We start from the raw sequence: 15,059 nt of genomic DNA, 5'->3' as shown, positions 1-15,059 counted from the left end.
CTACACTCAGTGTCTAAAGTCTGGAACACAGTAGGTGCTTCATCAATGTGTGCTGATTAATTGATTGGCCCACCTGCTCTTAGAAAGAACTGAAGAGAGGCAGAGCCCTTCTCCAGTGATCTCCAGTTTCACTGCATCATTAACCTCAACAAGTGTCCCCAGTCCCATTTGCCACAGACTTGCAGAGCCCCATTGCTGGTCTGGGGCCCAGCTTTCTGATGGAACCTGCCACATCTGGTACCAGAGGCATCAAGCCACTGGCATGACCACACTGGATGCCTTGGGGCTAGGACCTGCAGGAATCCCACACACCAACCCAGTTGGCTTTCCCGGCTCTAGTAGGCCCTCTGAGGAGGACGTCAGTGGAGTCAGTACTATCCATCAACCAACCAAACAATAAATCGGCAGGCATTTATTAAGCACCTACTGTACACGAGTCATTGTGCTAGACACGGGATCTACAAGCACACAAGAATAAAACCAGCCTTTGCAAGGAGTTTTTGTTCAAGCCAGGAAGCAAATATCTAAATAAATGTTGTTCAGTTTTGTCCCACTCTCTGTGACCCCATTTGGGGCTTTCTTGGCAGAAATACTGGAGTGGTTGCCATGTCCTTCTCGAGGTAGACAGGGTGAAGTGACTTGGCCAAGGTCACACAGCTAGTGTCTGAAGTCAAATTAGCCCTCAGATCTTCTTGGCTCCTGGCCCCTCACTGTCTACTACACTACCTCTATCTAGCTGTCCACCTACGTAAATATTGCTCTAACATGAATAAATGCAAATATGTTCCAAGTAGTTCAACAGAAGGAGGGTGCTAAGTTAAGAGTTGAGCACTGTGGGGCAGCTAGGTGGCACAGTGGATAGAGCGACGGACGTGGAGGTCAGGAGGACCTGGGTTCAAATCCGGTCTCAGACACTTAATAATTGCCTAGCTGTGTGGCCTTGGGCAAGCCACTTAACCCCATTTGCCTTGTAAAAACCTAAAAAAAAATAGTTGAGTACTGTGAGTAACTCTGGGATGGTAATGGAGTGGCCTCAGGCTTTTGTCTGAAAGTGTGGACTGACCAACCATTGGGCTAACCTTTCATTTCTCTATTACAGGTCAATGGAAAAAAAGGAGAGAAATATGAATTGGAGTTCACAGTAGACAACTACAAACCAGGGGTAGGCTGGATTTCCAGAAATGTCAGTCATGGAGGAGGAAACCAAAGGGAAGGGAGTCATTGAAAGTCCTTTGATAATGGGAATCTCACCAGGGGCTTGGTGCCAACTGGTCTGGGCAAGTGAATGGGCATAGGCAGAGTCCAGCAGGGTCACCCTGAAAGTCCACTGAAGCCAGGGGAAGTCAAAGGGAGGGAAGACCAGGGGGAACATGCCAAACCCAGAAGGCATGGGACTCTTTGGGAATAACTTGGAATTGTCCATTACTTGCAGTTCACCCTAGCTTGAAGCCAACACAGTTCACGGGCAGAAATCTCCAAAGGGGATTCAAGCAGGAAGGGTCCTCTGAGGGCATCTCACCCATTCCCCTTGGGGATAAATGACTGATCCAGCTTCATCAAGCTAATAAGAGTCTGAGGAGGGATTAGAACTCAGGTCTTCCTGAGACCAAATCTAGTAACTAGCTGCCACACTTTGTTCTCCCTTATTCCTTCCCCAAATATTCTATATGGATTGGAAAAGAAGATGCCCCAAAGAATCTGAGAGGTAGTGACGGAAGGAAAGAAGCCTTTTTTGTCTCTTTTTCCCCCTTCCTTCCACTCCCCCTCTCCCTCCTCCTCACCCTCCTTCCCTCTGTTTTTCTCTCCACTTCCTCCTCTCCCCTCCCTCTCCCCCTCTGTTTCTCTGTTTTTCTGTCTGTCTCTGTCTCTTTTTCTGCATCTCTCTCCTTTCCTCCCTCCTCTCTCTGCTTTCTCCCAGAATTTAAGAGTTTCTTAATGTGTTGAGAATGGTTCATTCCCAGATGATTCCTAGGGGAAGCTAAAAGAGATCATGGAGCCCAAGGAAGAGTAAGTGGGACCCATCTCCCCCCAGCTCCCTCCTCCTTCCTGCATTAGTGTAAATGACTGAGGAAGGCTCCTTATTAAGCCCTCAACAGAGAGCAAAGCTCTGGCCCCACCGCTCCAAGTATAAACTCCAGTCACCACCCTGAAGTAGCAGAAATTCTCAGGCCAGTTGGTTCAAAAGCCAGAGTTTGGGTGTCTAAAGATCCCAAGGAGCTGGTCAAGGCTGAGGCCTCAGCTGCCAGAGCAGTCAGTTGGCTAAGGCCAAGGAGTTTGCGGCCTCTGGTGTTAATGAGAAGCTTTCTCAGGAGAAGGGAAAGAAAATGCCCTCCCAGGGACCCCAACTTAACAGACATGTGGTTTCCTGGAAAGGGTTCAACTTGAGTTAAAGAAGCAACAAGAGACAGGAAGAGAGTCAATGACAGATTTTTATAATGCTGAAAAAACAGGATCTCTCTCCCTGTTTTCAAAATAAGCTTTACAGATGCCTTTATTTATTTAATTTTTTGTTTGTTGGTTTTTGGGTTTTGTGAGGCAGTGGGGTTAAGTGACTTGCCCAAGGTCACACAGTTAAGTATCCTGAACTCAGGACCTCTTGACTCTGGGACTGGTGCTCTATCCACTGTGCCACCTAGCTACCCCAATACCCTTTCTTTTTACATCAATCATTTCCTGATAGAACCCCCTCTAACTAATGCAAAATGGCCATTCAAAAAAAAACAAACCCAAAAACCGATTAAACAGAACCAACAAAACATAAGGCTTGTAGCTTAGAATATATGCAACATCTTGAGTCATAGTCCCCCACCTCTCTGAACACAGCAGTAGCTTAAAGTTTACTTGGGTTAGATGCAAACCCAATATGGGCAATGAAATGAGGAAATGAGCCAACGAAGTGGAGAGAAATCAGAAAGACTTGGGTTCAAATCCTATTTCAGATTCTCAGTAGCTATGGAAATTGAGGGAAGTGTCTTAATCTCTTTCTGATTCGTTTCCTCCTCTCTAAAATGGGAACAAAAATACATAATATGAGGACCAAAGAAAATACTTTGCAAACCTTAAAACAATAATATATAAACGTTGGCTATTAAATGAGAGGCAACATAAATAGAATGGAAAGAGCCATGAACTTGAAGACTAAAGACCTGAATTCAAATCCTAACTCTGCCACTCCATGAGTGACTTTGGTCACCTCCTTTCTTTTCTCTATGCCTCAGTTTTCCTATATGGAAAATAAGGGGATTGGACAAGATGACCTCAGAGGACCTCTCTGTCACTAGAGTTCTATAAACTTCATATTTTAAATAAATGTCAGTCATTTGTGGTAGTGATAATATTAATAACAGAATTATTTTCCAGAGAGAATTTATTCAAGCTGAGATTTACCCATCCTTCTCTCAGGGCAAACTTCTCTCTGGGTGATTCAGACTCTCTCTCTGTCTCAGTCTGTCTGTCTGTTCTCTCCCCCCCAGTCAAATGAGGAACGTCTGGGCACGTGTTCTGCCTTGGTGATCTTCAAAGATCAGAAGCCCAAACCTGCAGTCAATATAACTTGTACACGAATCCTAAGTGAGAAGGAAAGAGAGAAAGAGGATTATGAACTCTACAAGCAAATGAAGCAGCTGAAAAAAAACCCCGGTGGGATCAAAATTCCAGGTATGGGCCAGAAGGCATCTTGTTTCTGTAGCCATTGAACCTAAAACCCTTTTCTGGAACAGTGGTAACAGGCGGTTAGAGAATGGAGGCCAGACAGCTGTGGAATGGGGCCAAAATCTTGAGTGCTTGATTGTTTGGACCAGACTTAAAACTAGCCTGTCCTTGCCGAGTTGTTCACCTGACTGCTGTGGGTGGAAAAGAAAAAACTGATTTCCAGTCAATGTCATGGTCTTCAGAATGTCTGATAGAAACATCTGTAAGTCATGCTCTCGGACATTTCAGAAGATGCTGCCTGCAAATTTTGATTTGGATTACTTCTCCAGGAATCAAAGTATTTGATCCAACAAGAGGGATGTTAGTGGTGTTCTTATCTGACTTATGGTGATAGTTCTACTTGAATTATGTAGTACTATGAAATATAGCACTTAAAGGAATACTTAAATGTAATACAAAGTGAAATACAGAGTAAAATTAGAATAGTGGAGGACCTCAGTATGCTCCTTTCAGACCTAGAAAAAGTAGCAAAAAAGAATTTTAGGAAATTTGAATAAAGTAGATTTCTGGTGATTGCTACAAGAAATAGAAAGAAGTGTGTATGTGTGTATATGTGTATGTGTGTGTACTTTAAGCTATGTGCACCATTTTTATAAAAAACTGACCATATATTAAACTAAAAACACCTTACACATGCAAAGGAGAAATATTAAATATAACTTTTATTGGTCATAATGCAATAAAAATTATATCAAATCGAGGACCAGTGAAGAAAGCACTATAAATTAACTGGAGACTAAATAAATTAAGCCTAGAGAAATGGCAAGTCAAAGAATAAACTATGGAAACCATAAAAATTTCATTCTGATAACAATGAGATAACATATAATTCTGGGAATGCAGTCAAAGCAATCTCTAGGGGAAAATTTTTATCTCTAAGCACTTTGATCAAAAATAGAGAGAAAAAAGAGAGAAAGAGCAACTTGGTTGGATATTTAACTAAAAAAACCTAGAAAATCAACAAATTAAATTACATTTGGAGTAGGTTAATAATAAATAAAGTGAATTTGAGACCTCCAGTTTTTCCTGGAATCCACTGATCATTTCATTTATGCTAAGGGTCTCACATCCTAAGAAGTAACCTTGATTATTTTGTGTGTTGACATCAACAATGGTAACAATAGACCTTCATATGCCATTTTGATTTTTATAAAGTTCCTTCTGTATGTTATTCCCATATGAACTTCACAACCCTGAGAAGTATGTAGGGACTATTTTTACCTCTATTTTATAGATATGGAAAACTGGTTCAGAGAGAGTAGAGGTTAGTACATCATCATACAGCCCATCACTGTGAGACACTGGACTGGGACTCAAGTCATGCCTCAGTTTCGACATCTATAAGATGGAAGAAATAATAAACTACCTGTCTTTGAAAACCTTGAGGTTTTATAGAAATTTAATGATTCACAGCTCAAGATGCTACTTTACCATGGACAGATGAACAGTAGCTTTTTATTGAATTAGTTCTTGTTAACTTTGGGTTAATCCTCTAGGGCATGAGAAGTAATGTGATATACATCCATGGAGTCAAAGAGACTCAGGTTCAAGTCCTACCCCCGGTGACCCTTTCCCTCTCATTGCCCTTCTCAGTTCTCTAAGACTTTGAACTGAAAGTACCAACCTGCTTTGGGAGACTGACTTTCTCACCTGGGAATCCCTTATGAAAGGAGAGGTCCAAGCTCCATCCCCAACAATGAGCAGGTTCTTCTTCAGCAAAAGACTAACTTTCCATGGATCAATTCGCTTTCTTCAGTGTCAGATTTCTAGCTGACAGAGTTAAAGAACATAAGAAACAGTAGGTGAAACATGATAATCAGAAACAAATGAATATAAGGCAGTTAGGGGATGCGGTACGCCAAGCTCTGAACTCGGAGACAGGAAAATCTGAGTTCAAATCCAGTCTTAGGCACTTACTATCTGTGTGACCTTAGACAAATCATTTAACTTCTGCCTCAGTTTCTCATCTATGAAATGAAGCAGGTTTCACCCAATTCCATATTTAAATTAATATATATTAAATATATTATATATTAATAATATATATTAAATATACAGATATGTAGATATGCATCTTTATATATAAATATACATAAAATACTTAACATAGTGCTGAGGACATAGTAGGCATTTAACAAATGCTTCTCATATCTAAATCTAAGCTGGATTAGCAGGTGTCCATAATGGGACATCAGTGGGAAAAATGAGGAAGATGAATTTGTGAACCTTTTTTCTTCTTTATTAATGTTTTTGCCTCACTGTTCCAAACAGCATCTTTTGCTCTCCCTAATGTTCTTTGAGCTTAGCTCTCCAGCTGTTCAGGCATCATGGTAGCAAGGAATGATAAATCCATTTTTGAAATGCTGATTAATACCTTTGTGAGAGAGAACCGAACATCTGGACCCATTTTCTATGGGAACGTCTGCAGGAGCAGCCATAGTTTCCCATTTATCCCTGCAGCTAACACGCTGGGAGTGGGGAGATGAGAAATAACCTGGGAGATTTAGACAATTAAAAGGCAAATGGGATGAAAAAAAAATGTTGACTAGCATGAAACTGGCTCAACAACTCAGTTTGGAGACCCTGGAGGATTTTTTTTTTTTACAGAGTAGTCTAAGAATCAGAAAAATGTGGACGCATAACTGCTGAGAATAATAAGGAAGAAACCTTAGATAGTCCTGTTTAGATAGTCATCTATTTTTCTTCCTTGAATCACAAATCACTTTAGCTACTATTCCAACATCTCCGTAAAGATGCAAAATCAAAAGCCAGCCAACACAGGATTGAATTTGTGCCAAAGATAAGTTTACTGAGAGTTCATTTGCTAAGGACTGATTCTTTTAAGAGTCATCATCATGCACAAACATGGGTGTGCTAGCTTGTGAGCTCAGGACTGCAGACAGACTGGACCCAGGGAGACCCAGCTGGTCATGCCTTGTCCATCACCTAACTGAGTCATACACTGTGACACGGCCACAGCAGATGCCCAGGGCAACCCGAGAGACAGGGCAGAGACATCAGGCAAAGGAGAGGCAAGGCAGGGTCCCCAGAAATGAGAGGCCCCACAAGCAGCCCTTTGGGCAATGATTATAAGGGTGGCTGCATTTTCATGGTGCTTTAAAACTTGCAAAATCCTTTCTCTCTCATCAAGGAATAGTATCAAGAGCTGTCATTTATAAAGTGCCTCCATATATTATCTTATCGGTCCTCAATCTGGGCACATCCCACAGTTTCTGTAATCTCCAGTTTATGGATGAGGGGGACTGATGTGGAGATGAAGAGTCCAATGGACTTCCAACCCAAGGGCATCTCTGCCAATTCCGGACCCCATCCTCCATAAAGGTGAAAGACAGTGTGCATTGATTCGATCTACCAGGGACGAGGTTGGCCCCTTGCTTGATCCCATTCTGCCATGAGGCTCATTCTCGGCCATCCAAGAGTCAATCAGCAGTCATGTTCTGACCAGAAGGTGCCAAGGGGAATTATCAAGCTGTGTGTGATCCTCAGAGAGCTGGCTGCTTTTGGGGGGTGGCATGGCTCATCCCATTATTCCAGAAGTGTGGTCTCTGTGAGTTCATCCCATTGGTCTCTTGGCTTAGCACACTCCTCCTCACCCCTTCTTCCCCCCTCCCATGCATTCCTTCTTTCCTGAATTTCAATTTCAACTAAATCAGTGGCATTATCTACTGGAATGGCTCACAAAAGAGAAACGGAAAGGAGAGAAACAAATCTGCAGCATGTCCCAAAATTCTTAGGCTAGTTCATAGCTTCATATGGAGGCCTCTAGGCCACTGTTGGAGAATAGCTCCCCTAAGGATGATACATTCTTCCTATTAAGGTGGCCCTTAACAGTCTAGAGGATCCCTCCAGGCCGGAGCATTTAAGAAAAACAAGACCTGGACACTTGGCCTTCAGGCTCCTGCCCTCTCTCCTACAGGGAGGAAGAAGCAGCAGCCCCTACTTGGAGGGTCTTGGCTGGCCCATCCCTCGGGGTTCCCACCTACTGTCAACAATGCCATGGTCTCTTCTACACTGGAGAGTCCAGTGGTTGGGAATCTCCATGGGGCATGGAAGTGTCTTGTTCACTACTGAGGATTCATCCCATGTAGGGGCTAGGCCCCGTTACTCACAGCTCCTTCTCTCTGGCTCCAATCTCTGTCCCTGTTCTTTAACTCTTCCTTTGATAAGCTCTGTAGGTAGGACCACTTTTGGAATTTTAGGTGCAGGACCCACCCAGGACCTAGGACCCATTTTCTTGTCTTCCTTTACCTTCAGAGACACCAAAATGAGGAGGAAGTCATGGCTTCATTTCTAAAGTCATTTCCTGATGCCTATTAGGTAGAATGAAGACTCATTATTCACCAGGTGTTTTATAACTGGCTTCTTCAGAATAACAAGAAGCAGCAAGGAAACTTTGAGAGGACAAAGGAGATAAGAGAGGAAAACATCACTAGCTCCAGAGGCCAACCTCAAAGCCATGGGGATGGCTGTTATAGTCCTGGTCTTCCATTCCATGGTTGAAACTTCTCTTCATTAAACTAACACATCTGTGCTTGCTTCCTTCTTCTCAGATGTTTTTGGCTATGTCGACCCATCTCTGCAGCCCCTGTGGCACCTAGCCATGATTGGCAGCTCTTACGTGATGTGGGAGAAGACATCGAAGTCCTTATACTATTACTTGACGCAGCTCAATGGGGTAAAGCAATGGGTAAGCCATATAGAAAACAATCTACATTGAAGGCTCCATCCTACTCTCCCAGTGAAGGAAGGAACAGGACCCAGAATGTACGCTGGTCTGACCAGCAGCCTGTGGACTAACTTGCCATGTTGGGGGTTTCTGGAATTTAGATAAGGATTTTCTTTTTTTTTTAAATTATATTTATGGCAATGGGGTTAAATGACTTGCCCAAGGCCACACAGCTAGGCAATTATTAAGTGTCTGAAGCTGGATTTGAACTCAGGTCCTCCTGACTCCAGGGCTGGTGCTCTATCCTTGGTGTCACCTAGCTACCCCTATAAGGACTGTTGATAGCATAAAAACATAGGGTCTGCCCCACTAAGTTAGAGATAAACTCATTTTCCAACTGTGGGCATGATTTGTTTGAAAATCATCTCTGTCTCCTCTGAGAACACATGTTTGCTAACAGTCAAGGCTATAGAGGGCCTCCTATCCACAACCCTAGTGCAAGGAGTTAGAATTCTCTTCTTGTACCTCAGATTCTTACTTGCCGGATGACCCTGAATTTCAATGACACTTTGTGACTCAGTTTCCCCATGTGTAAAATGAAGGGTTGGACTAGATGAGCGCTGTGGTGGCTTTGGCTTCTTAATTGACACTCCTCCTCTCCTGTGTCAGATAGGTGGTCCATGATTGCCAACAGCATCTAGAAAGGGTAAAAATCTATCCATCAAGACATCTAGCAGGAGGGGCAGATTCTACTTGGAAGGACCAGATGACAAGCCCACACAGGTTGCATTCTGCTCCAGGGGAGGGAATATTCCTGAAGTCTCAAGTCATTCATGAGATTCAGTTCAGCTCAATTTGGTCAGTGGGATTAGCCTTCTTCTCTGGTCACTCACTCTTCCTAAACTATTATAAAATGATGCCCAACCAAATCATCCTGACACAGCTTAGCGGCAAGTCCCACTTCTGACAGTGTGGCTTAGGAGACCTCAAACAAGTCAAGAACCAACTCCAGGCCTCAATTTCCTTCTTTGTAAAATGTGAGAGACAGACTGTAGGGGGTGGACAAGCAGGCCACTGACCTCCATCTGGTTCTAGAGATAGGATCTTGTAGCCCCAGGTGCCTTCACCATATCATCAACATGGCTGTTGGTTGGCATGAGAAATTCAAATGAAAGCCTAAGGGGAAATCCCTACAGATCATGAGAATTTATCTCCTATGATCTAGAACATCCTGCTGGTGCCTGATGGCAAAATAAGCAGATATGTGGATGGATCTGGGTTTCCCCCATGTGGTACTTCCTCCACGGTGAGGATTGCATCACATCTCCATCTTTCTTATCCCATGTGAATCTTGACCATCTTTGCAATGAATTCATCACAGAAAATCTCTGTGTGCTTCTCTAGGTCTCTGGCTATTGGCTCCATCTGGATATCTATCTAGTGTCCCCTGGATTAGCTATATTATTATTCTACCCCTCTTCTGGGCCATGTGGAAACTGGAAACAGGGACTGAGGACACAATATAGAGAGAGATTCACCTGGGATGGGAAGCAGTGGCTTGTGCCCCTAGTAAAAATAAATAAATAAACAACTTTGGGGGCTGTACCTTTGATTTCTTTGGGATGGGAAACTCAATCCAGTTCAAGAAGCCTTTCCTTATTTCCATCCAGCGAGGAAGCTCTCTCTATCAAAGCAGATCCCTACCTTCTGGGCTTCCTCAATAGGCTGCAAATATTTAATAAGTATGTGTTGCACGCAAAGTTGAATCTTAAAATATGGCCCAGGGCACCAAGAGGAGGTTCCGTGTAGATCTGAGAAACTGTATTGGCGCACTTATCTGGACCCTAGATTTTAAAGTTATTGTAATTAGAGATAATGTGGACAGTCCAATTTGTGAAAGCCTGAAGTTCCTTTTTAAAAAGTCATTTAGCGTAACAGTGTTCAGATTGTCTGATCTTGTGACCACTGTGGGGCTGACTGACCTTTCAGAAGGCCCCAAACAGTTGGCTCTAGGAGACGGTGTCCAGGGCAGCTGTGGCCAGAGGAGAGCTGAGCAGGCTGGGAGCCTTGCATGTCCTTCCACAGGCTACGTGGGGATCAGAACTGGCTCCATCCCAACCAGAGGGGTCTGGGCCAAGACCCTTCCTCCAAAGCACTGTGGCTCCTGATGACTTTATGAGACAATTGTGCCAAGAATCGCAGGCCCCTCTCCTCAGAAACAAGTGAAGCCCAAGATACGCTAATCACCTTGGGGTAGTGAGGATCTAAGTAAATAGAACCACAATATCTCCAGGCTCCCTGCCAGCCACATCACTCTCGGCCTCCTGGGCCGTGGGGTACAACTTGGAGAAAGTTCTGAAAACAGAAAAGAATGTCTTTGTCTGAGGATGAGGACTAGAGCCTCTCATTCAAGCTGAAAATTCAGAGAGAGAGAGAGAGAGAGAGAGAGAGAGAGAGAAGAGAGAGAGAGAGAGACCAACTTCCTATCAAGGATTGGATGGTTCTTTCTCTCTCTCTCTCTCTCTCTCTCTCTCTCTCTCTCTCTCTCTCTCTCTCTCTCTCTCTCTCTCTCTCTCTCTCTCTCTCTCCTCCTACCTTTGCATATGAAGACTCACCAAGAGAACTGTTGAGTTCACGGTGGGGGAAGCCCACTGAAGGTTTCACCAAACACACCCAGTGCTCTCAGGGCCACATTTACTGTAGATAGAACACAGAAAGCATTTGGGGTAGTAAGGAGAGGAGGATTGTCAATTAAGAAACCAAAGCCACCACAGAGCTCATCTGGAAGCTTCCCTTGGAATCTCAACTTGTCCCATCTCTGACATCAAAACCAAACCAGTCCTGGCTTCCCATCTCATTAAAAAGGGTAAAAGACAAGATGATGAGAAACAAAAGCCAGTGAAATAAATCCTAGCTCTGAAGTCATAGGATCTGAGTTCAAATTCTATCTCTGAGGCTTGGTACCATAAAATGAGGAACTTAAAATAGGCATCTATGAGGTTCCTTACAGTTCTACACCTGTGGCCCAGTCTTCTATCAAGGTTGAACAGATTTCTTCGAGTGAACAAAGCTACATCATTACAGTGAACAATCTCCTTGACTCCACCAATTAATTGTGGTCGTTTGTCCAAAGCCAAGCAAAATTATTTAAGTGTTGACCCTATCATAATGGGACTGACAAACACCGGAATATTCTAAAGTTCAAGAGGGATTCTGGCATCTGCCCTTCTCTCAAGAGCGAATCCAGATGAGGGGTGAGAGGGAGGGAGGGGGAGGCAGCCGCATAGATAAGTATCCTTCCCTCCAGCCCCAGCATCCTACCACTAAGGATTTCTCTTTGGAGTCTACTGAGAGGCTTCATCCAGGAAAGCAACAGCCCCAAGAACAAGAGTTTCCTGGAAGAGTTGCCTGGAAATTGCCACTTGAGAAAGGGACAATGTCTTAATTTGTTGGACGTGTCTCATGTAGATTATTTTGTCCAAGGGCGTGGGCCAGATTCCCATCATTGACTTCAACGCAAGCCCTGTTTCTGTTTAGCCTAAAGCAGCCTCCATGACAGCTACCCCGAAGGACAGAATTAGGAGAAATTGTCCTGGGAACATCATCCAAGATTTAAAAATAAAACAGATTTTTTTAATTACTGGGAAAAAAGGATGACATAGACCAGTCAGGCCTTGAGAAGTATAGCAAAGGAAGAGAAGAAGCTAATGAGATGAGCCGGACAAAAAGACGCACGGGGACCTTGGTGGAGTAGTCTCCTTTCAGACCCAAACAGAACAAAGTGAATCTCGTCACCCCAGAAGAATCAGGGCCAAACGGTGCCTGGAAATCAGCAAAACGTTTCCTGAACAAGGGGAGGGGGTTTTCTCTTCTGAGTTCTTTCCCCCTCTTCAAGGGCCAAGGTTCAAGCCAGAATTGTAGTGGCCAGCTACGTCTTGATCCCAGCATTCTGCTTCACCAAATCTCTTGGAGGGTGAACTGCCAAGAATGGAAAGAAGCTTACCAACAGGGTTTGGTCAACTCTTGATTGTGGATCATCCAGAGCCTAGAAAACTCTTATCTGCCATACCCCACATACTGGGCACAGCATAACTTAGGGTCATGCATTGAGGACTGGAAGAGACCACAGAGATTATATAGCCCAACCCTCTCATTCTACAGATGAGGAAACTGAGGCCCAGGAAGGTTAGGTCACTTGGCCCGTGGAGTAAGAAGAGTTGGAATTCAGGTCCAGGATTTTTTCTGCTATATTATGGCACCTCCTAAGAAGAGGAGTGAAAAGAGAGCTGAGTAGCCATTTAGTCTGACCCCATTCCTGGAAAAGAAGCCCCCCATACAGCATCCAATGAATGGTCATCCAATCTTGTCTTGGGAGGCTGTGGGCTCTCCAGCCCCATGGAGGCCATCAAGAAGAACCAGATGCTCATTTCTTGAGTATATATTAATTGAGGTGATTTTTTTAATGGATTAAACTAGATGGCAGCTGAACTCCCTTCCATCACTAAACTTTTGTGTTTTATTACCTCCCAAGGCAGGTTGGATGATACTGGATAATAATTATTAGGAATTTTAGCTTGGCAGCTAGGTGGAGCAGTGGATAGATTGCTGGACCCAGAGTCAGGAAGATAAGTTCAAATCCCTGAGACCAGGACTAGCTGTGGGACCCTAGGCAAGTCAATGAACTTCTATCTGACTCAGTTGTCTCATCTATAAATGAAGATATTAATAGCACCCAGAATTGCTGTGAGGACAAGATGAGAAAACATTTGCAAAGTGTTATATAAATTTTAAAGCACAATATGTTAGTTATTATTATCATTTTAATTGTTATTAACTTGCTTTTTCTACCCAGCCCTTTGGAGCTGGAGGAAGCCTAATCCCTCTTGTAACAGGAAACAACCTTTCATAATCGTTATCATCACCCCACTACCGCTAACCTTCTCTAAGTCTTGGGAACTGTTCACACCTATGTGTTTTACAAGATCACAATTACAAATTGGTAACAAAGCAGAATTGGAAACCTGCCTCTTCCATATCTCATTCTAGAACAGAACATCATCTAGAACATTCTAGAACAACCCAAGGAAGTGAGGCATGTAGGAAAGAAAAGGAAGGCTGTTATCTACCATGATGTCAGTCAACAAGCATTGATTATTTATATATCTATATCTACACATACACACACACACACACACACATGGGTTCTCACTATGTGTCTGATATTATGTTAATCCAAGACAGACAAAAACCATCCCTGCCCTCAAGAGGCTCAAAGTCTAATGGGTAAGACAACATCCTACAACTAGGTAGATACAAGACATGGACAGTGTAAATTAAAGTTCATTATCAATGGAGTTAAACTGAATAATAAACCTTGCTAACCCATGTAGACAGTTCCTAGAATATCTCAGGTTGTTGACTTGTCTTGACTTACTCCAACAATTTCTCACCCTCATCCTTCATTCCTTTACCAGGTAACAAGCGGTAATTTGATCATTTTCAACTATTCCATCCTTCTCCATGAATTCTCAACCCAGGTGAGAGATCCCAAGTGCCCTTAGTAAATAAACATGGGGCTCATTGTATGTGTAGTAATGGTACTTTCCATTCCATCTTCTCTAGGAGATCATTCTCTGCCGGATTCATCTGCTTTGGTATCCTAGCAAACCCCTTAAAATATGGTCTTTCTGTCCAGAACCCTTGACACCAGGGGAAGGTTCTGGCAACAGCGAAGCCTCGGCGGAGACACCGACAGAGATCCTTAGTAATTTCTGAAAGATGGAATGCCTTCTTACACTTATACCAAATTTAAATGATTATACTCAATGGCTTCAGCTGCTACCTGGTACCATAGGTGACTAGAATCAACTGTAGATATTCTGAAGAGGCAGGCAACACAGTGATTAAATAATATGTTCAGAAAAGCCTACAGTATTTTTTCTTTAAATTAACTTTCTAGGAGCACATGTCTGATTCCAGTAATTCATGAATGCACTTAACTCCACTCAAAGCTACTTTGAGGCCATCTGAAAGGAGTGATTAAGCCCTAAAATACTCTGCATAAAGTCAGAATGAATTAACAGCTCTGAAAGAGTAATGTTCTTCGGCTGCCTTTTCGATTCCCAGATTTGTGACTAATATTGCTTTTGAAACTATAGCTGATTATTTATACCACTCAAATCTCAGTGTCCATACTAGTAGGGAAATAAAATAATATATTTCAATGAAAGAATACTCAAAGGGAAATATTAAGCTGATTTAAGACAAAGTTTGTGATTTTTTTTAAAGGTTTCCAGGAGAATTTTTTTCTTTAATCTGAGAATCAATGGTGAAATAAATATGGTTACATTTCAGTAAGACCATTGGCTTTGTAATCTTTTCCTTGACTATAATATTTGCTTAGGATGGAGGGATTGTAATGCATGGAGTGGCAACATCTAGGGCAAGATCTTAGGAGCAAATATATAGAGATGGAGGAGACTAAAGAGGCCTCCTTGTCCAACTTTCTCATTTAACAGACGAGGAAATGGAGGTCCGGTAAAAGTAAGCATCTCCCCCACAAATGGAGTAAGTTATATCTGAGATGAAATTTGAAAAACCCAGCACTTTAAGCCAGTCATCAGTCCACTCTACCATGCTTCCTTCTGTTTTTCACTTATAT

At 42.9% G+C, this 15,059-nt stretch overlaps 1 protein-coding gene across 1 annotated transcript in view; it reads left to right on the top strand.

Annotated features, from left to right (window-relative positions):
* Positions 1-14,757, top strand: part of RARRES1 (retinoic acid receptor responder 1) — a 38,993-nt gene extending 24,236 nt beyond the window's left edge. The window contains exons 2-6 of the mRNA XM_074190835.1: positions 1,100-1,162; positions 3,474-3,657; positions 8,283-8,419; positions 13,873-13,935; positions 14,021-14,757. Of these exons, the coding sequence (XP_074046936.1) occupies positions 1,100-1,162; positions 3,474-3,657; positions 8,283-8,419; positions 13,873-13,935; positions 14,021-14,173 (600 nt within the window). The 3' untranslated portion in view covers positions 14,174-14,757. The remainder of the gene's footprint in view (positions 1-1,099; positions 1,163-3,473; positions 3,658-8,282; positions 8,420-13,872; positions 13,936-14,020) is intronic.
* Positions 14,758-15,059: the final 302 nt, after the last annotated feature.

This window comes from Macrotis lagotis, chromosome 6, assembly GCF_037893015.1.
Source record: "Macrotis lagotis isolate mMagLag1 chromosome 6, bilby.v1.9.chrom.fasta, whole genome shotgun sequence".
Lineage (NCBI taxonomy): Eukaryota > Metazoa > Chordata > Mammalia > Peramelemorphia > Peramelidae > Macrotis > Macrotis lagotis.
The sequence above is the reverse complement of the archived record's forward strand: the minus strand, read 5'-3'. Positions and strand labels throughout refer to the sequence as shown.